The sequence below is a fragment of the Gigantopelta aegis genome, chromosome 10, assembly GCF_016097555.1.
Source record: "Gigantopelta aegis isolate Gae_Host chromosome 10, Gae_host_genome, whole genome shotgun sequence".
NCBI lineage: Eukaryota > Metazoa > Mollusca > Gastropoda > Neomphalida > Peltospiridae > Gigantopelta > Gigantopelta aegis.
Genome location: NC_054708.1, coordinates 90,613,263 through 90,637,640, shown reverse-complemented (window position 1 = coordinate 90,637,640; position 24,378 = coordinate 90,613,263). Strand labels below are relative to the sequence as shown.

Here is a 24,378-nt window from a genome sequence, read left to right as displayed (position 1 = left end):
CAAGAAATATGCTAGTGTTAATTTTGTCAAGTGTATTTATGAAGATATCTAACTATGTATATATGTAAATAACTTTCTTTTAAACACTCCCACACATGCAAGCCTATAATATTACCAAACACACACACACACACACACACACACACACACACACACACACAAACACCCAAATATGCCCCTTTCACAAATATGCCCCTGTCACCATTTCTAGTATGCTAGTTTGATCGTGACACAAGACTTAGAGGTATATAAAGCCCTCATACAGATCTTTATTACCAAGACTTTGAAGTGGTTGGAAGATCATAATTATCATCAGGATGAGCTGACAACTGTTATAAATCAGGTGTGATGTACAGAAGATATTCACCCTTTAGTAATACAAAGAGTACTGGTATCTGTAAATCTGCTGTGTGATGTACAGAAGATATTCACCCTTTAGTAATACAAAGAGTACTGGTATCTGTAAATCTGCTGTGTGATGTACAGAAGATATTCACCCTTTAGTCATACAAAGAGTACTGGTATCTGTAAATCTGCTGTGTGATGTACAGAAGATATTCACCATTTAGTCATACAAAGAGTACTGGTATCTGTAAATCTGCTGTGTGATGTACAGAAGATATTCACCCTTTAGTAATACAAAGAGTACTGGTATCTGTAAATCTGCTGTGTGATGTACAGAAGATATTCACCATTTAGTCATACAAAGAGTACTGGTATCTGTAAATCTGCTGTGTGATGTACAGAAGATATTCACCATTTAGTAATACAAAGAGTACTGGTATCTGTAAATCTGCTGTGTGATGTACAGAAGATATTCACCCTTTAGTAATACAAAGAGTACTGGTATCTGTAAATCTGCTGTGTGATGTACAGAAGATATTCACCCTTTAGTCATACAAAGAGTACTGGTATCTGTAAATCTGCTGTGTGATGTACAAAAGATATTCACCCTTTAGTAATACAAAGAGTACTGGTATCTGTAAATCAGCTGTGTGATGTACAGAAGATATTCACCATTTAGTCATACAAAGAGTACTGGTATCTGTAAATCAGCTGTGTGATGTACAGAAGATATTCACCCTTTAGTCATACAAAGAGTACTGGTATCTGTAAATCTGCTGTGTGATGTACAGAAGATATTCACCCTTTAGTCATACAAAGAGTACTGGTATCTGTAAATCTGCTGTGTGATGTACAAAAGATATTCACCCTTTAGTAATACAAAGAGTACTGGTATCTGTAAATCAGCTGTGTGATGTACAGAAGATATTCACCATTTAGTCATACAAAGAGTACTGGTATCTGTAAATCAGCTGTGTGATGTACAGAAGATATTCACCATTTAGTCATACAAAGAGTACTGGTATCTGTAAATCTGCAATGCTTTCTTATGAGTCTTGCCAGGGTTTTTTATTTGGTATCATTCTGTTCTTTAAGTACAGAGTACAATGCAATCAATTTATTCATGAGAACTTTCTTTAAAAATAAAGAATAAAATGTAGTCTCGGCATAGATCAACCCTATTAAAAACTGCAATATGTGCAGGTCCTTATATCATTCAAAATGCTTTATTTATTCCATAGACTAGTGAAGATGCATGAAGTTCTAGTGAACATTTTACATCTCACAATAACAAATACATAGTTTAGTGAACTCCCGTCGGGCTTATTTTGGCATATTAATATTTCCTGGTGGTATATATATTTTAATCAACAACAAACAAGTTTGGTTTTGGGTGACAAGTATACCATAGAATTTTATTTATTAATACATGTTACTTACATGTAGAGGTGACGAGGATGCCTATTACATAATACCTCGATATACTACTATGGTACTCCATAACTAAACTAAACTATTATACTAACTACTTAAGTAAACATGGTGTGTGGTGGGTGGGTATAAAAATTTCTCAGCAGAGAGATACATTTAACAGTGAGCTAGCCAATTCAAAACGTGATTGGAATTGCGCGCAACTAGGACGTGTGCACCACACTGCAACATGGTTGGTGCGTTGAAAAACGAGTGAGGAATTAACCAATGGTGAAAGAGGGTGCCAAACAAGTACTGTGGAAAATTTTGCACATTGTGCGATTGGTTAGTTTCGAAAGGTTCTTCAGAGACTGCCCCAATCAGCAGTGGGTATCATCCGGAAATGTTTCCCCAGATTGAAATGGTTAGCACGAACTAGACGAAAATAGGAATATATCATACGCAGTCGCGCAGGACCAACTAAGCGATAACCAATTTATATTTGTTTCCCCATGCGTAAGCTGCTTGACCCACCACACATTAATAACATGTCTAGGTAGTTATGGACTTGGAATCCTTTGAACTTGGATACTGTATTTCAAACAGACCATAACTACTCCTACTAGGTGTTATGGACTTGGAATCCTTTGAACTTGGATACTGTATTTCAAACAGACCATAACTACTCCTACTAGGTAGTTATGGACTTGAAATCCTTTGAACTTGGATACTGTATTTCAAACAGACCATAACTACTCCTACTAGGTGTTATGGACTTGGAATCCTGGATACTGTATTTGAAACAGACCATAACTACTCCTACTAGGTAGTTATGGACTTGGAATCCTTTGAACTTGGATACTGTATTTCTAACAGACCATAACTACACCTACTAGGTGTTATGGACTTGGAATCCTTGGAACTTGGATACTGTATTTCAAACAGACCATAACTACACCTACTAGGTGTTATGGACTTGGAATCCTTTGAATTTGGATACTGTATTTCAAACAGACCATAACTACTCCTACTAGGTAGTTATGGACTTGGAATCCTTTGAACTTGGATACTGTATTTCAAACAGACCATAACTATCCCTACTAGGTAGTTATGGACTTGGAATCCTTTGAACTTGGATACTGTATTTCAAACTGACCATAACTACACTTACTAGGTGTTATGGGCTTGGAATCCTTTGAACTTGGATACTGTATTTCAAACAGATCATATCTACTCCTACTAGGTAGTTATGGACTTGGAATCCTCTGAACTTGGATACTGTATTTCAAACAGACCATAACTACTCCTACTAGGTGTTATGGACTTGGAATCCTTTGAACTTGGATACTGTATTTCAAACAGACCATAACTACTCCTACTAGGTAGTTATGGACTTGGAATCCTTTGACCTTGGATACTGTATTTCAAACAGACCATAACTACACCTACTAGGTGTTATGGACTTGGAATCCTTGGAACTTGGATACTGTATTTCAAACAGACCATAACTACACCTACTAGGTGTTATGGACTTGGAATCCTTGGAACTTGGATACTGTATTTCAAACAGACCATAACTACTCCTACTAGGTAGTTATGGACTTGGAATCCTTGGAACTTGGATACTGTATTTCAAACAGACCATAACTACTCCTACTAGGTAGTTATGGACTTGGAATCCTTTGGACTTGGATACTGTATTTCAAACAGACCATAACTACACCTACTAGGTGTTATGGGGAATCCTTTGGACTTGGATACTGTATTTCAAACAGACCATAACTACTCCTACTAGGTAGTTATGGACTTGGAATCCTTTGGACTTGGATACTGTATTTCAAACAGACCATAACTACACCTACTAGGTGTTATGGGGAATCCTTTGGACTTGGATACTGTATTTCAAACAGACTATAACTACTCCTACTAGGTAGTTATGGACTTGGAATCCTTTGGACTTGGATACCGTATTTCAAACAGACCATAACTACTCCTACTAGGTAGTCATGGACTTGGAATCCTTTGAACTTGGATACTGTATTTCAAACAGACCATAACTACTTCTACTAGGATACGCACTTTTACCCTTTGGACCCTCTAGCAGAAAGCCTGTACCTGTAGCCTGATTAATTTTTCTACTACCACCCCACTTACTTTAGGTTAGATACAGACATGTAAAAGGATAGCAACACAATAAAATAATAAGTAAAGTTGATGGATAGAAACATAAACATAGACGAAGTGAGACTAGAGGAAGGTGACCAGAATTAAAATGGTCATACCTGTGGTACAGGTATTGTTACCAACTCAACACAACTGTAAATATGAGTGACATAATGAGATGTACAGAACCAAGGCTGGGTTCAGCTTGTAACAGCAGTATTATGTTGAAGTGCTGGCATCATGCACATGTACAGAACCAAGGCTGGGTTCAGCTTGTAACAGCAGTATTATGTTGAAGTGCTGGCATCATGCACTTGTACAGAACCAAGGCTGGGTTCAGCTTGTAACAGCAGTATTATGTTGAAGTACTGGCATCATGCACATGTACAGAACCAAGGCTGGGTTCAGCTTGTTACAAGTGCCAATCAGATATTCAATTGCCCCATATTTTTTTCTACTTGCCCATACTTCTTAAGGTTACCAATTGTGTTAATACAAAGGTAATTGGTTTAATCGCACAAATAAAGAATTTTGCCAATAGGTTACAACACTAACCAGTAAGTACTAAATGTATGTCTGTCCTGTAGTTTTCTCTATTTGTTGATTTAAACTTTATTTTTAAATAGTGTCCATTTGTTGATTTAAACTTTGTTATTTATTTGGTAGCGTCTCCTTGTTCATCTACATAAAATTATTGTGTCGATGTATGTCTTAGTGGCCACTTGTTGTATGGCCGTGGATGTGGTGAGATCCCTTTCCACTTGTGAGCCATTCTTTTATGGTTGACATCGGTTCAAAAATGTTTAGGGATTTTGGCCTATATGTCATTATTGTGAGTATATTATTTAATATTCTCTGTCCCAAAACACTTCTCTGGGATGTTTTTACCCTATTCATAGCTGAGAAAAGTCTCTCGCAAACAGCCGTGGCTGGGCTCAAAGTAAACATGAGCTATGTTACTCTGCAAATGTTTTTAAACAGTGTAGGCTTGGTAAACAACAGCAGGCAAGAGGGTGTACATCAATTGCAGCCTATTGTCTTTTTAATTTATTGAGCATAATTTATTTGTTAAAAACTATTAATAAAGCAGAAAAAACTAATATATCCATGTATGCTTAGAGGGCATCGCACCATTATCGCGTAGGGCTAATGAAATGTAATTTCACCTTACCTGTTCATTTTACACGAACGTATATTTAAATTTGCTACAAGGTTTATGATATCTAAACTAAAATATCTTGCAACATTTATAAGAATACAGTTCATAATATTTATGCTTTGTTCAAGTGAACTTGGAAATTATAAACTTGCTTTATGGCTCCGTTCATTTGCAAAGAGCAGATTCCGGAATGCCGTTAACGTTTAATTTAATTTGAATATGGCAATTTTAAACTGTATCCCACCTCATATACCATGTTTGTAAGGATTAAACATTTTGATTGCATACACAAGGCATGTATACTTTATTTTTATATAAGCTGTAAAGCGTATTGGACGTTATTTCAAAGTTTGAAGATCATCGAACTGGTTACTTGTATGAATTCAGTCGAATGTTCAGTGGTGGAAATTACCAATCTTAGTCGTTAGTAAAAGGGGAATAATTCTAAAGTTGTTATTGAACTTTTCAACACGTTTTCCGTGTTGGTGTGTTAACGCATTGGCAAGAATTCTGATCATTCCAGCATTTAGGGTGAGGGTTAGTTTTCCTATTAGCTATGTAAATGTTTGGACGATCGGAACTCTTTCCAAAGATTTTACCGAGATTTGTAACAAAATTAAAAAAAGGTTTTAGGTGTTACATGTACATTAGTCACTTGTCATCAGACATATGCAGTTAACATAATTACTTGCCCGGCATGAAAATTCCACTTGGCACGGGCGTCGGGCAATGGGATTTTTGATCCCCTGAATTAATATGGTACAAACTTGGTGTATCAAAACTCATGTATTTGACATAATATATTTGGTAAAATTAAAGGGGCAATACCACTGTATGACACTGATGCAGAATGGAATGTCCTTTGTGTCCAGGCAGTAGAGACTTGAACACTGTACACAGATATACATGTAGAAATAAAAACGATTTGTGGTGAAAATGTCTATATGTTGTTACTGACATGGTAGGTACTTTAGATTTTAGTGTAGACATTAATGCAAAGGGCACTCCATTTCGTGTTAACCTAATGAAATCATATTTTAATAGAAAGGATACAAGGACTTGATACATCCTGAAATTTAACCTACATGTAATTAAGCAACTAGGCAGAAACTTTTATCAGGGCTAGAAAGTGCTCAACACTACTATAGAAGCACAACTCACAGCCGGACTATTTAACTGTTATATATGATTTTACAACCTTGACTGTTTAGGTCATTTGGTAAGTTTAACTAGATTACTACTTCCAGAGAGCTAGTCAAATGTATTAATAGGCACTACGACCCAGAACAAAAATATTTCAGGCCTTAATTGTGAAAGTGAAATAAACTATTATTACTTATAGTGAAAAGATACATAGGTTACTATCTATCCTTATGTCAAGTGTCTAGTTAATAAAAACATACTTTTCATTTTGTGAAGAAAACTGTGATTTACAAAATTTAAGTTTTTCATCTGGAAACACTCCACGTGTAACCAATGTTCAGAACATTAAAAGAAATTGTGATCTTTTGTGTGCTCTCATATTACAAAGTATCCTCTATCAACCAATAAATAATGTTCTTTTCTGTAATATCCATTTTATAATATGTCGATAAGTAAACGTGCATGTATTTCAGGCCCATCTGAACGACATCCGGAGTACGGGGAACAATCTGTAATAACGGGGTATTCTCTAGCGATGGGTCAAAGCAATATTTTTATCTTTATTTATATATTAGCCCATAAAAAACATACAAGTAGGGGAGCACAGGTCCCTCTTCCCGGACTTTTTAACAAACATATCCAACTATATCAGAACTGTCAGGACATTGAGAGTGTCAGAAATATCATCCCAAACACAGAATGAATGAATGAATGTTTAACGACACCCCAGCACAAAAATACACATCGGCTATTGTGGGTCATAAAAAGTATATGGAAATATTATTTATACAATTATATAAAGAGCTGTGTGGAAAATGCAACACTTTCTTTCTTATTCTTTGTTTTTTGGATGAACTATGTCTTTACTAATTTTGTAAACAGCCTACAACAGATTATCCACGTATTTTATAAATAAGGCAGAAATGTTTTGCAGATACAACACGTGTCATCTCGGTATCAGACTCATTGTTGGTGTAATAATATGTAGTCCTGATAATCCTGATACACAGTCCTTGTAGGTTTGGGGCATGCAAATAAAAATACATATAGTGACTTTAATTGTCATTTCATTCTATTATAAATCAAATAAATATATTTAAAGTATTTTATCTTAATAATTAATCTTTAAAACAAAATTATCTAAATAAATTTTTTAAATGTATTAGCCCGTTCAATTATCATAAAAAATTGTTGTTTTTAAATAAAAGACATCCAAACAATTTTTTATTTTTTTTTGTTAATTCTTAATCTTCTTGTTCTAATTTATATGAATCATGTAATCATTTTGCGGTCTCCAATTTCTCTCATTCTTTATTTTAAACATCGGGACGGGACGTAGCCCAGTGGTAAAGCTCTGGCTTGCTACACAGTCGGTTTGGAATCGATCACCATCAGTGGGCCTATTGGACTATTCCTCGTTCCAACCAGTGCACCACGACTGGTATATCAAATGCTGTGGTATGTGCTATCCTGTCTTGTGGGATAATGCATATAAAATATCTTGCTACTCATGGAAAAATGAAGCAGCGTTCCTCTCTAAAACTATATGTCAAAATTACCAAATGTTTGACATCCATTGCTGATGATTAATAAATCAATTTGCTCTAGTGGTGTCGTTAAACAAGCAAACTTTATTTTTAAAATCCGTCCACAGGTGTCAAAGATGGGAGTGCGATACTAGGATGAACTCACTAACGTATATAATGAAAATGGGTTACATGCGTAAACTGATTACATAATGATAATTATATCTTTACATCTGTAGTAAAGTTAGCACACTTCGGAAACTTGGGGACTTTTGATATCTTATTACTAATGATGTCCTGCATCTATCCTGAAAAAATCAGCTCTGTACTATTTATTTCCGGGTTAAACCTGGACTAAAAGATGAAATGGAAATTAAATTAATATCTGACTCTAGAAAACAACAGCTGAAAAAGATTTCAAGAATACATTCAACTGGAATCAATATATCAGGAATTTATGTTGTACAAAAATACATTGACACACACACTGAATGGTTAAGAATTTTATCATATCGCAGTGACTCAAACTTTTTACTGCCTATCCAGATAGCTTTTGACTTAATATTAAGTCAATACACTTAAGTGCACTGAACAGGGAATCGGGGGATCCATCTAAAATAAAACATGTATTGTCATATTAGACATTCCTCACCATCTATATTTATGCATTTAATAGTTGGATTATTTCTAATAACAACTGCAAGGATTTCTACACATATTATGAAGATACATGGCGACAACGGGTCACCCTGCCTGCAGCTCCTTTCTAACAGAATTGGTCTGAATAAGAATCCATTTTGTATTACCCTAGAAAAAGAATTGTTATAAAACATTTTGTTCCAGTTTTTAATAGATGATTTAAATTTAAATATATTTAATACTTGATCTATTGTAACAAATCTGTATATTTCCAATACTTTCCTGAATAATCTGATTCGTTGTCTGTCCTTTTTCTACTTATGTTTGGTTTCTTAATTTTATTCTTGGTTTTTGTACTTCTTATACTAGCATCTTCTAGCACACTATTAGCACTTTAATCAGCCATTCTATGAATCAGATTATTGATTGGTAAAGTTACAGGAACGATCATTCAGATCCATTGATTTTCCAAACAGTGGCATGAGACCATATAATATTGTAATGTTTAGGCTTGGATTTTATAGTTAATATCATGTTATTTAATATTTGGGGAGGGGTTAAAAAATAATAATGTTATATTGTATTTTGGGATACCGTTTGAAAAGATAATTAAGTTAGAATTGTTTATTTTATTTACATAATTTTTGTTGTAGCGATGTATAATTTTCGGCAATATTCGGCTATAATTAAGTTTGTCGATAATCTTCGTTATTTCTACAAAGAATTGTTAGGATAGGTTAACCAATCGTCATATCCGATTAATGTCATGTCATTAATTTGGACCAATGAGAGCCATTCCATGTATTAATGCTAGATTTGTCCATCAGTTTACTCACTTCTGATTGTTCAACCACAGGTACAACATGTGTGTATGTTGATTGTGTTTTTTTATGTATAGATTTTGAATGGCTCTCTCTCACTCTGTTATTATTCCAAATTGGTTTTAGATTTATTATATGAGAACCGACAATGATAAGCTTTATAATTTATTGTGTAATTCATTAACCAAATGGTAGTGTATTTTTGTTAGTTGTCACCGTCTCGCATTGCATTACCGTAAACCTTAACATTATTGTTAGGCATATTTTGTATTGACACTTGAGAGGTTACTAAAATATTTTTGAAAGGAGATTATTGGAATTTCAGAGAGAGGAATTGAGTGAAGGAAATATTATTTCTATCTCGTAAATTTCCAAGTATTCTACGTTTGGGAATCTTGTGGTTTCACAAGTGGGAATGAATGTTTAGGTACGTTTTCGATGTTTGCGATTGATTTTCATTCTCTTAGAATAAACAAATGATAATCCATATTGAGATTCTTATTGTTTCATTGGCGGGGAATTGAATGGTGGCCGAGTTGTGGGAAATTTGAATAACTATTATGTAACCTGGATCTTTCATTGTCAATCATGAAATCTATTAAAATCTTAATTATTTTGCTGGTTAACTGCAATTGATTTTTATGATCTACTGAAACCCTTAAATAAACACTGTGAAAAAGGACGACTTATGTGATTATTTTATTAGTTAGTGAGAAAGGTTAATCATGAATTTACATATTGAAATGTAATTTTTGGAAGTCTACGACCGAAAGGGGTAGCCGAACCCAGCAAGCCATTTTTAGAACTGTAGTTAATTCGATTTTAGCACCGATCTATAAGTGGGCACGTGCTGAGAAAGCGAAATCGTTACACTATGAAAGACCATGATACAGAATCAAATGGTTTTTCAAAGTCTATTAGTAACAGTAAGCCGGGAATGTTGTGCGTTACGGTATGCTGCATAATATCAAATATTAGTCTTATTAGTCTCTCGTGGTCATCCATGGCAATCTTACAGCCATAAGATATCAGGATCAGGTCATCAGGTCATCAGGCCTCACGTCCTTCCACTTAGGTCTCACTACACAGATCATGTCCGGGTGAGAGTTCATTCATCACGGTCCACTATAGTTCCTAATTGTGACACGTTATGGTTCACATATTCACTTCTAGGAAATGGTGAAGAATTAAAACAATATGTATGTTTAATGGTAAGCCTTCTGGCTGTATCTTGCCTATGTTATTTTGTAATATTGTGAATCGACCTTTTGGGACATGAGTGTATAGCGCAAGAGACAGCTGGAGTGAATCGATTAATGAACCACCTGTTCGGACAAGTACTACAGCCAGAAATGAGACGGAAATGTTCCCAATTTTGGAGTGAAAATAAATGTTTATATTATGTATGTTTGCAATGATGTATGTTGTTAGTGCCAACGAGAACCCGTTCTATTGGCAATCTTCGTTTGAAGTTGGGCAATTTAACATGGGTTTCAATGGTAGATGACATCTGTGTAGTGAGACCATAATGTAAAACATTAAATTACTGTTTATCCCAAAAAATATAAGTTTAGCTAGCCAAAATAAAAAATGTACTAGTGTAGCATCCTTATAAAAGGTAATTTCATCGATGTGGATTTGAGACAAGCTTATGAGGGCCCTATTTAGGTAAATATTGCAAACGTGTCAATTTTATTTATTTTTATTATTATTTTTATTTTTTTTAGGGGGGGGGGGTCATAATGTATATTCTAGTGTTCTTACATGTAATATATAAATTGATCTGAGTGTCTAACACTGAGAATCTCATTGTAAAAGGTCAAAATTGAACGTCACAAGGTCAATGTTTTAAAAATGCTAAAGTTACTCCAATTTTCAAGTCTGGTGACAAAACTGAAGCTACAAATTATAGGCCAATATCTGTATTGCCAACACTGTCCCAAATTAATAGAAAAATATATCTCCAAGCAATTTTATGATTACTTAACAAAAAAACTTAACCTTTTCAGACCTGTCAACCCTCCTGGATTCCGCGGGAGTCTCCCGGTATTTGATCAAATCTCCTTTCACCTGTGCAGGAGACAGTTTCTCCTGTTAAATGACATTTTTGTAAGCATAAAAAAAAATCGATCCTCTTTTGTCAAAATAACAGAAGGGAAGTAACTCTGCCTTTTTTTTCTCATTCGGAAAATGTCGACTACTTTCGGTTTCCGAGAATGTAACAGGCCGAATTGTCCCGACTGTTTAACCTTTGCCGAAGTGAGAATTGTGGGATAGCCTATTTATATTGTTAAAAAAGCACATGATGGAGTTTATAAAATGACGTGTTATTATGTTTGTTGTCATCGTAATGGCTACGAAGCGTGTTGCTGCTAATTCAACAGGCTGTGTATTGACATTCAGTGTTGCCATATAAAAAAACAAAACTATCCAATTTAGTTCTAATAACACCTCTGAATTGTAAAATGTCTTCCCACTGGATTACATAATGCAACTATGACGAATCTGAACTGCAGACTCCCGAGTTGACAGCGATACACACGATGCATGTTAAAATGACATGTCACAGCAAGACAACGAAAAGACCAATTAGCTGTATAAACATACTTGTGTCAGTTAATTTTGTATGTTTGTGCGGTAAAATGTTGGTTATAAGGGTACACTTCAAGAAATTATTTTTGTACAATTAAAAAATGTTGTGTTTGACATTGACATAAAGTTACTCACAGAAATGGGTATAATTCCGGTATATTTCACACGATGTCCGTAATGAGGTTTTACTTATGATTAATGAAAATACAATGTTTATTGCATCATTATAATGATTTTAAATAAGTACCACGCCACCGTTCCTCATTATAGTAAAAACTGAATATTAATTTATAAGATTTATATAAATCTGTCTTTGGTACTTACCGTATATCTTCGCCTGTAAGTCGATCTCGGCTATAAGTCGAGTCCCTAATTTCAAGCCCTGAAAACGTATTTTTTTATTGACCCGTTTATAAGTCGACCCATGAAAAACTACTTATAAATATTGAAATATTTCTTATTTTTAGCACATGAGAACAATAATATTTGAACAAAAGAAAATTATTTTACAAACTTCGGTTTTCACGTTTTGTACATCGCAATATAATCAGACTATTCCAATCAAACTATCATTATTACATAGCATCAAAACGAAATATTCCCTTAGTAGAGAGTGAAAGCTGTTTGACTGTTACTGTATAGTACTGTACAGATGGTTTTGTGCACAGACAACGACTTTATTTATAAGCACTGACAACAGATCACTACGATAAAACTGAAAGTATCACGTTTTGCCGCCATATTAATACATGTAAGGAGGATAACTCTGGAAAGTACACTGGTTTTTGTACCAAATGATGTGTGTCCCTATTGCTCTAGATAGTGAACTGCAGAGATCAGTCTATTTTAAGGGAAAGCTCAGTAATATTCATGAAGTTAATCACCGCCAAAACATTGTTTGAACAACCATTAATGCCAGTGACCAGATTTCAAAATAAACTCAGGCAACAGGTAGTTAGTATTGTTTACATTTTTACTATTAGTGATGACTGTTAATTTAACTAAGTGGACTGTTGTCTTGGCATGTGAGTGAGATCGTACGCCTTTTCGCATAACCAAAACCGTTCTAATGCCAAAAAAAATAGGTTATAAAAAATAAATGTGTCAAATTAACATATTTGAGTATAAATACATGGCATACTTCAACAATAAAACTTGTAAAATAATCCCCAAAACAGTAATATTTTTTGGTGAATTTTTTTTACCCTCTTATAAGTCGACCCCCCAAGTTGTAAAATAATTTTTGGGTGAAAAAAATTCGACTTATAGGCGAAGATATACGGTAGGTACACTAACCACAAATGATAATGTAACGCAACCTGTAAGGCTGTAAGTGTAATACCGTAAATGTACTAATTAAATGTTTTTATTTCTTATTCATGTTCTTAACATTTTTGGATAAAATATTTTTTTTTTTTTAAATAATGTTTTAAATCATAATAATATTTAAACTTAAAAAAAAAAAAAAAAAAAAAAAAAATGTTTAATCATTTTTATTTATTTTTTTAATGCCAAGATCTAAGGTTAAGAAGTATATATGACATTATAAAGTATTCATATAACTTATTGTAATAATGTTTTTTTTAAATCTTGCGATTTTGGGTTAAATTGTGTGAATTTAAAAAATCTCCTGCTTTTTGACAAAATCTCCTGCTTTTTCAACACACACCTCCTGCTTTCTCTTGACTAAAGGTTGACAGGTCTGCCTTTTACACTCATCTCAATCAGGTTTTAGACCAAAACACTCATGCCAAACAGCACTTATTGATATAACTGATAAATGGTTACATGAAATGAATGAAGGAAATCTAAATGGAGTCATATTTCTTGATTTAAAAAAAGATGACATCTGTGTAGTGAGATCTTACATTGCAGCAGGATAAAGAAAGAAATGTTTTATTTAACGACGCACTCAACACATTTTATTTACGGTTATATGGCGTCAGACATATGGTTAAGGACCACACAGATTTTGAGAGGAAACCCGCTGTCGCCACTTCATGGGCTACTCCTTCCGATTGGCAGCAAGGGATCTTTTATTTGCACTTCCCACAGGCAGGATAGCACAAACCATGGCCTTTGTTGAACCAGTTATGGATCACTGGTCGGTGCAAGTGGTTTACATCTACCCATTGAGCCTTGCAGAGCACTCACTCAGGGTTTGGAGTCGGTATCTGGATTAAAAATCCCATGGCTCGACTGGGATCCGAACCCAGTACCTACCAGCCTGCTGACCGATGGCCTAACCACGACGCCACCGAGGCCGGTCTGCAGCAGGATATGCGAGGCCGCACACTGCAAGAGTTTAGTCAAACTTCCTCATGCAACCAAAACAATTTCCCAGTGCTCAATTGGCCACCCTACATTTCAGATTTGAACTCAATCAAGCATTTGTAGGATGAGTTGGAAAGGAGGGCCAGGAAGCCTGTCAACATCTTGAACAATGTCACTCAGCTCATACAGGCCCTTCTTCATGAGTGGAATAACATCCCACAAAGGACCATAAACAACTTGACTGGGTCAATGGTAAGGAGAGTTAGAGCAGCGACTGCAGCCCGGTGTGGAGGGCACACACTATTGATTTGGATCAGAAAATGGCATAGAGTACCCACATTTCAACGTTATCCATGCAAACGTTGTCTGTGATAACACAGCAAAACTTGTCAAAATGTATTCAGTAATGAAGACATAAACTAAAAATCCAAACAATGAAATAATCACCAATAAAACATTTGAAATATTTACCATCCAATTTGTTTTGTTTTTTTCCATCAGGATATAATTTGTATTTTGTTTTAGTGCCTGTGTAATTTTATGGGTTACCTGTATATGGTAAGAACACTAAATTAAAATACACATGGATATATTCGTACTTACATGTCGGATTAACTTCAGTTTTTTCTATCAACAAGCCACCTTTTGCTCCCCAACTTTAAAGGGTGCAAACTTTGTAATGACTTCATTAGCAATCTTCACAAGGGAGACTAGCTATTGTCCTGTAGGTCTGTTTTATAACACAATTACGGAAATTACACAATATTGGAGGACACATTTTTTTCTATTATTTAATTGTTTTTTGCAAACATAGGAACTGGACTTTTTTCTTAAATATTTAACACAATATTAATGTAATAAATTTTTCATAAATATTTTATACATTATATAATTTTAAATGAGTGGACCTTATTTGTATTGTTATAGTATCCTGCAGGGACATACACTGAACATAGGTGGGTGTATTACATAGTTGTTTCATTAAAGATATGATTCATATTAATAACATTTATCATTGAAAACGTTGCATCATTAAATATGAACAAAATATAATGTTTTAATTTTCAGTTTTATCTTTATTTGTGTCTATTTTATATCAAGTTGATGAAGTAACACTATATTCAGAATTTATAGAATGACAAAAGTAGGTCCTGATGACCTAGTTGGGGTACTCAACACATTACCATCCCAAGTTGTACTATCATGCAAGGTTTGATGATCCCATATTAATAGATAAGGAAGATAAGGAATTCCTTTAATGTGCAGTAATGCATGAAAAGTAGGTCATGGTGGCCTAGTTATGGTACGTGACACACTGCATTCCCAGGACTTACATGCTAGCTGGTTTCATTATCCTATTTAACTTGACAAGAAAAATATGTTCTAGAAATGAACACTTTATGGTCGGACAGACAACACCCTACCATAACATGACCCATCAAAGATAAGCATATAAAAAAGCAATATTCTACAGTAACTTGCCACAGTAAAGGCAAGCTGTCCCATTTGCTCCCTTCTCCCATGATTTACAGTCTTGAACCAACAGAGTACATCTTGCAAGTATCTAGGTTATAGATTATTAGTACTAAAAGTAAGTCACAACAATGATAACCCATCATTGTTTTGGGGGACTTTGGGAATGTTTATTGTATTTTGTAAAACACTTTGTTGTTAGGTTCAGGTGAAAAGTGTTATCGGTTACTGAGGACCAAGTATAGAGTGAAGTAGATTCAGGTGAAAGGTGTTATCGGTTACCGAGGACCAAGTATAGAGTGAAGTAGATTTAGGTGAAAGGTGTTATCGGTTACCGAGGACCAAGTATAGAGTGAAGTAGATTTAGGTGAAAAGTGTCATCGGTTACTGAGGACAGAGTATAGAGTGAAGTAGATTTAGGTGAAAGGTGTCATCGGTTACCGAGGACCAAGTATAGAGTGAAGTAGACTTAGATCCATGTGCGTCAAAGTGACAACTTTCATCATGGTCTTAAGCTTATTTTAAGTTTCTTTTTAAACCATGTCATTGATATATACCTGAAGACTGTAACACAATACCTGTAGGTTGACAATGTAATCCATCAAGCCATAGTATGCTGCCCCGTGCACATTTGCAATGGAATGTATGATCTTTTGGTTCACAATGGCTACTGCAACCTCCTTTATTATTTCCACATTTATTTTCTGTCCTACGTAATTTACCTGCAAATAAAAACACAAATTAAATTAAAATTAAATTCGATGACTATATTTTGTGATATACGAGCAGACCTGACTACCCTCCTGGATTACACTGAAGTCTCCCGGTATTTGATCAAACCTCCTGCAATACTGCGCAGGAGAGAAAATCTACTGTTAAATTACATTTTTGTAAGCATAAAAAAAAATCGATCTACTTTCACTAAAATTACATAAGGGAAGTAACTCTGCCTTTTTTTTTGTCATTCGGAAAACGTAGGCTAATTTCGGTTTCCGAGAATGTAACAGGCCGAACTGTCCCGACTGTTTGACATTGCCGTAATGGCTACTAAGCCTGCTGCCTCTGATTCAACAGGCTGTGTATTGACATTCAGTGTTGTGATACATAAAACTATCCAATTCAGTCATAATAATACCTCCCACTTGTAAAATGTCTTCCCACTAGATCACATAATATAACTATAATGAGTCCAGTGTTTGAGATTAAAATTGTTGTGCAGTATCCCATTTGGATACAAACATTTTAAAATCTGGTATCCCACTTGAGAATTTAGTATCCCACTTTGGGGTATGGTTACCTGATATTCAAATATCAAGCAAACCAATTTTAATTTTAATAAATAGAAAAAATCTGTGTTGGTTGAAAATATTTTATAATAACTACTTTGCCTTTTCATTGTATTTCAGTGAGGAAATATTGTTATGACGTAGCATTAGGTACGAGCTGGAAAATACTCTTACTTAACTTTGCCTGTAAATGATGACTTTATTGTTTCAACAAAAAATAAAAATTACAAACTAAATTATATGGTATCCCGGCGGAATACTGGGTTCTTGAAGTGTAGTATCCAAAATTAAAATCTGCTATCCCCGGGATATGAGTGCCAGACTCTGGCCTAGAGTTGACAGTGATACCCATGATGTTAAAATCATATGTCACAGAGAGAAAAAAAAAAAAGGTAACATTTTGGAAACAAGCAAATTACAAAGCAGCTGAAAGGTCCTTACTTTAACTAATCCCTTTTTGGACCCCCAAAATGCCCAATTAAGACCGTTTACATTTGTATATTATTAATCAGGTAAGAAACCTTGGATATTTATGTGGATCTTGAAGTACATAACAAAAGAAACATATATTTATCACAATTCTCCGGTGCCTGATAGAACTCGATTTCCATGTGGATCTTAGTACTGTACATACGATGTAACCCCCAAAACATATATTTACCACAATTCTCTGGTGCCTGATAGAACTCGATTTCCATGTGGATCTTAGTACATAACCAAAAAAACATATTTACCACAATTCTCTGGTGCCTGATAGAACTCGATTTCCTGTGGATCTTAGTACATAACCCAAAAACATATATTTACCACAATTCTCTGCATGGTACGTGCCTGACAGAACTCGATTTCCATGTAGGTCTTGAAGTACATAACCCAAAAACATATATTTACCACAATTCTCTGGTGCCTGATAGAACTCAATTTCCATGTAGATCTTAGTACATAACCCAAAAACATATATTTACCACAATTCTCTGGTGTGATAGAACTCAATTTCCATGTGTATCTTAGTACATACTATGTAATCCCAAAAACATATATTTACCACAGTTCTCTGGTGCCTGATAGAACTCAATTTCCATGTAGATCTTAGTACATAACCCAAAAACATATATTTACCACAATTCTCTGGTGTGATAGAACTCAATTTCCATGTGTATCTTAGTACATACTATGTAACCCCAAAAACATATATTTACCACAATGTTCTGGTGCCTGATAGAACTCGATTTTCGTGCAAATACGTTTCTGCCCAAGTCTTAGTTTAAAGTAAATCTTCAATTTCATAACATCGACTGGATATGGAAACTCATGCCTTTTGACTTCACCCTTCTCAATGTCTTCAGCTGTCAGGCCAGTAAATGTCTGAAAAATAAATGAACAGGCCTGCATACAAATAACCCTCACAAGTTGTTTTCCATATATGTATACATAAGATATGACTATACCAAATAAAATCCCATAGGTGACCATTTGTGTTTAAAAACACTATATGCAATATATCAACCAAACTATGACCCATAAATATCAGTACTACAACCCCTACCTCAAAGTATTAACTGAAGAAAATGGTACCTTTCATGGCTCATTTTCGGTATAACCAGATGTTTTTACAACTCCCCTAGTTCACACAAAATTTCCATACTTGTTTTTGTGCTACCTATACTGATACATTTTCCCAAAAGGTGGCAAATCATATGTTTTTATGACAACCCAGGATCTGGTGTCTTCTGACAACCTCACTGAAATTTAAAAGAAAAATTTGCCAACAAATTTGGGTATAGTGTCATACCCATTTTACCCTCTGGCAGAAACCCTACCTTATACTTATTCCATTGAAACACATGTACTTGACTGACCCCTAGATTATGAAGACCTTAACAGGCACATCAAAGAAATATAAGTATTAAAACAAATACAATGAGGAAGGGAAAATCAACACACACTCACCAAAATAACATCATACATAGCCTCTATTAGAAACATACTTATCAGCCTTTGATTTGCATAGCGCTAAGTGGCCCCAATTAGCCACTGAATGACTTCTGGCGCGTTCACGCTCCAGTTGTTGCAACAAAGGCCCTCTGTTACTACTGAATTGTAGAGTAGTCATGGAATTGTTCTTTTATTTTTTGACGTTAATGAAGTTTTATAATACTATTATTGTTTGTCAGATTGTGTGCAATCTCCTTCTTTTACAGAAACGAATATGTTTTGTGCTCAACAGAAATACTTATGAACACGTCTTGGGGAGACCAAGAAAAAAGGCTCATTGATGATTGACTCTTTAAAACAGCATCTTAATAATCTTTTGATATTTGCAATCAATATGCATGTGTTTGTGTATATATAACTGTGTACGAACGGAAGTGTACATTAATTTGACTAAATAACTAGCTGCGATTTTCTATATCGCTAGCTGCATTATTAACTACGACCTACTGTAACACAATACCCTCACATTAACGAAACAGGTAGCTAACTAATTTCTCCTGACATTAAAGGAACGACGATGGCCAGCGGAAGTCAGTCCAGAAATCTCCGAACTAATTCTCCTGACATTAAAGGAACAGCGATGGGCCAGCGGTGGTCAGTCTATAATTCATATATGAACTTTGTGGACGGTGCGAGATGACCGCGTACGACTGTGTTGACGGACAGATCCGGCCTCAAATGACCAATGTCGCTGCATGACCCGCATACCTTCCTCGTGCCAGTAGTGTTTAAAAGAAGAGCCAGCAACCTCTATCGACAGTCTTTTCTCGACCACGAAAAGCTCCGGCCAACGGCAATCCAAGAATCAACTACTTTGTTGACCCAGCCGGTCGTTATACTTTCTGACGAAAGTAAAACTGAAACATCCGACAATCACGTGAGGCATATGCAGTTCCTGTGAACATTTTATCCCGAACCACGATCATCCTATCAGTTAACTCTGTGACGAGAACCCAGAGAAGAACTGAACTATACCTTGTGAAATGTGTGAAATGTGTAACTTATAACCAATTAAAATCTTCCTTAAACTTGATCGATCTTCCGACTTTATCAACCGTTGTACGAGTGTTTCACAACGCGCGCTCGTACAGCGACGACTATAAAAGAGTACTACCACTATACGAATCATCAGAGTGTCACTAATCATACGACTGGTAGTGGCACAGGAACCGATTTGGTGCCGTGACCAGTATTCTTTCAACAAGAAGGAAACTAGCAACCGAACCTAGCAACCCTCCAGCGGAAGGAAACCTCCGGACAAGTGTAGCCAGATCAGAAAGGTAAGACCATTTGTTGTTTCCTCTAGCTTCTATCTAAGTGAACCATAATATAAAGGAATAATATTAACAATAATAATAGGTTTATCAAAACTCTTAATTTTTAAGAATTGGGTTGTTATTGTTTTTCAAGTTTATATATAGAATAGGAAAAGCTTAAGAGACGAACAAACACCATTTAATATTTAACACCCCCCCCCCCCCCCCCCCCCAAAAAACCCAACTACAAAACAAAGCAAAATGGCAGAATTGGATATAGCTGCGCTATTCGGAAATTTAGGAGGCCAAATGGCTTTATTGTCCACAACGATGGACACCCACAGCGCGACACAAACGGTAACGCCGTTCCACGGTGATCCAGCGAAATGCAACGACTGGATCAAAAGTCTAGAAAAGTGCACGACACTTTTTAACTTAAATGACCGGAAACAACGACTGATTGCTTACTCCACCAGCAGAGGTGCAGTCAGCGATCACCTACAAAGATACTTGACCGACAAACCCAACGAAACATGGGCACATATGAGGGCCCAGTTAAGGTCACGATTTGGAGAAGTGACCGACGCACAGCATGCGTATCTGTTGTTGCGTACTGTTAGGCAGGAACATGACAAAAGCGTCCAGTTGTTTGCTGAACAACTTTTGACGTTAGCCGAAGACGCCTACGCAGCCAAAGGCGACGGAATCGACGCCGTACAGAACCAATTGATAGGGTTTTTCATAGATGGGCTCGAGCACGACTATTTAAAGTTAACCGTGATGAGACAGAATCCTAATTCTTTGGGAGCTGCCGTAAACGCGGCGATGGCCGAACAGAATTTGAGACGCCGTTTTAGCCTCTGACGCGAACATAACGTTAGAGCTCCAATAAGAAATTACGATAGGCCTACTACGTCGTACGACCGCGAGCACGCACGTTAATATAGACCGACACCGCGGGGCGAAATGAACCGCGCATCACCACAAAACAATGCAGGTCCTGTCCCCATGGACATTGACCACTTTAGACCTCCTGTGATGTGCACTAATTGTCGTCGCACAGGTCATCGGGCACGAGATTGCCGATCGAGGAACAACAACCGCCGGACTTTAAACTAAGAAACTTCTTCCATAAAGAAGCCTATGGGCGAAGTAAACGAAATGAACGAAACAGTAAACCACAAACGTATCGGATAAATTTAGCCGGTAACCCCACATCCTGCGTAATGGTAATAGGTAAACAAAGATTTCATTCTCTTGTAGACACTGGGGCAGAAGTGAGCCTCATGCGCCGCGACGTATATAACAAACTAAATAATCCTCCAAAATTAACAAAGAAAACTGTAGACTTGCAAGGAGTAGATGGTAGCAAGTTAAAAATAATAGGCTGCTCCGAAATAGCTTTCAAAATGGGAGGTTTGGAAATTAAACACCCATTCTACGTGGTCAAGAACATTAACAGTAACGTAATCCTTGGACGGGACTGGCTCGTAAGAAACGGCGTCCGACTGTATTACGATTTAGGATGCATTAGAATCGGGAAAACTTGCATTTCCCTTGATGAAGACATACATGTGTCTTCCATCGTGAGACTTACTAAAAAGGTCGTAGTCAGACCTCACACACAAACTGTGTGCTATGTGACCACAAAAGCTCGGTCATACCACTTGAAGGGAAGTTCATATCAATTATCTCCGATTCAGAGAGGCTTCATGGCTTCGCAGCCTGGTCTGATGATAGGTAATTCGATAGGTAAATTATCAAACCGACGCCGGCTACCTGTAATGATAATTAACAGCACAAACAAGACCTACTGTTTAAGAAAAGGTTGTAGCATCGGCAGAATAGAACCTGCAACCAACCGGGATGTAGTTAACGTTGCAGCAGTTATGCACGACGCTCAAGAAAAGAGCCCAACTAAGATAAATTACCAAAGTGAACTAAATGTATCACCGGAACATAAAACCGTGATAGAACAGTTAGTGGAAGAAAATTTTGATATATTCGCGAGTAGCGATTTAGAGTTAGGACGGACTGAAACAGTCAGTATGAAAATCGACACGAGTGACCACCCCCCAATCCGATTGCGACCGTACCGAACACCCCTGAATAAACGCGCCGTTGTCGATAAGGCTATTGATGAAATGTTAGATGCGAAACTCATACATAGATCCAGAAGTCCCTGGAGTTTTCCGGTAGTCATAGTAGATAAGAAAGACGGTACAAAACGATTCTGTATAGACTTCCGAAAATTAAATTCCGTAACACGACCCATCTCATACCCATTACCGATGATTGATGACATTCTGGCTTCGCTGGGAAAAGCTAAATATTACTTGTTAGTCGATTTGAAATCTGGTTATTTCCAAGTAGGAATGGACAAAAATGACATGTAAAAAAATGCATTCGCATGTCATCGAGGTCTATTTGAATTTGCAGTAATGCCGTTCGGATTGTGTAATGCACCATCAATATTCATGGAATTAATGAACACGGTACTACAAGATTGCGAGAAGTTCTCAACCGCGTACCTTGATGACATACTGATATATTCCGAGACGCTCGAAGAACACCTGAATCACCTGCAATGCGTGTTTGACCGCTTACGTCAACACAACTTGAAACTGAAATTAAAGAAATGTAGTTTCCTAAAGACAGAGACCAAGTATCTTGGTTTTGTGATCAATAAAGACTGGGTGAAGCCTGACGAGACAAAGACTACTGCAATAGCAGCCATGCTTCCCCCTACAACTGTAAAAGAAGTCCGCTCCTTCATTGGAATGTGTAGTTGGTACCGCCGATGGCGACGTATCAAGACGATGTATATGATTTGATGTAACCTATTAAGCCATCCGCCGTAGGGATGTAGACCGGACGTGCAAGATTATTCGCAAATTAAATAGCTTAGAGAATGCTATTATCGCGACGATAATTATTCTGCAAAATAAGCAGACGCGTGCCTACAAACCGTATCTAAAGTAATAGATTGATGTGGTAACCGACCGCCGAGGGCGAAGTATGTATATATAATAGAAAGAAAGACAAACTAACGAGTTTTCTCTTCTACTTCCAGATAATGGAAGCCAACCCGCTGTTCCCGACCTTGCTATGATTCGCCTACCTTAGTATCGTGACCGGTTTTAGTATTAGCGATAATGTCGTATTTAACAAGCTTAACCCTGTGACAACCACGAGATCACATTGGTTGGTCACCTTTGTGATTGATTTATCCCTGGATGACAAGTATCTCACACGCCTTAATGACGACATACAAACAGTGGCCATACTAAATCAGAATTACCTCACACTGCATACCAAGCGAACACACACCAGTATTTTCCGACTTTTTAACACATTGAAAACAAACATACTCGCGTTGGAACGGGACCAACGGAAACTAGTAATCACTTTTTCAGAGTACAAAATATTACGTTCGAGACATCAACGTTCACTACTTCCATTCGTGGGAGACGCTTTGAGTTTTTTATTTGGGACAGTTTCCGAAAAAGACCTCTCTACGATTAGAGGAAATGTAAAAATTCTGGCAAGAAACCAACAAACTATTACCCACGTGGTAAAAGAAAGTTTGTCTATATTAAACGTATCAAGAATCCGTATTTCCGAGAACCGACATGACATAAACGCACTAGCAACAAATTTACATAAAATAGACGCCGCCTTAAGAAATGTAACAAAAGAATCGAATTGCGTATGTACGAATTAGAATTCTATATCCAATTGTATTTACAAATTGATGAAATTATAGGTGAACTTAGAGAAATAATTAATGCCATGGCATTTTACCTGGACCATTTACAATTACAGTTAAACATGTTATCACTATCGCATTTATCGCCAGCGACTATTACACCGTCTAACTTAAGAAGATTGTTATTAGAGATTTCAGGACATTTACCCGCCAATCTAAAATTAGCTGGAAATCCAAGCACACAATTGTGGCAGTTCTATAAATCCCTCACCTGCGCGACAGTGTTAGAAGAAAAACATATTTTAGTGATCATTTCCATTCCATTACTGGATGTCGACGGCACATTTGAATTATATCAAATACATAACTTGCCCATGCCAATAAAACAATCAACAACCAGTTCAAACCAACTCGCCCAATTAACCGCACAATATCAGTTAGAAACGCAAGCAATAGCAGTCAACTCCGACAACACTCGCTATATTCTGTTAACAAACAATGAACTGGAAAGATGCGCCGAAAATAGTCCGTTAAACAGCGTTTGCGAAATTCAGAGTGCTATTTACCCAATCAATCTAAGCCATCTA

The 24,378-nt window shown here is 36.3% G+C and overlaps 1 protein-coding gene across 2 annotated transcripts in view; it reads right to left on the bottom strand.

The window, feature by feature from the left end:
- LOC121382592 overlaps nt 1–24,378 on the bottom strand; it is a 142,094-nt gene that overhangs the window by 100,934 nt on the left and 16,782 nt on the right. For both annotated transcript variants that reach the window (XM_041512101.1, XM_041512102.1), the window contains exons 4-5: nt 18,031–18,196; nt 16,124–16,267 (exon numbers count right to left, since the gene is read on the bottom strand). In XM_041512101.1, the coding sequence (XP_041368035.1) occupies nt 16,124–16,267; nt 18,031–18,196 (310 nt within the window). The remainder of the gene's footprint in view (nt 1–16,123; nt 16,268–18,030; nt 18,197–24,378) is intronic.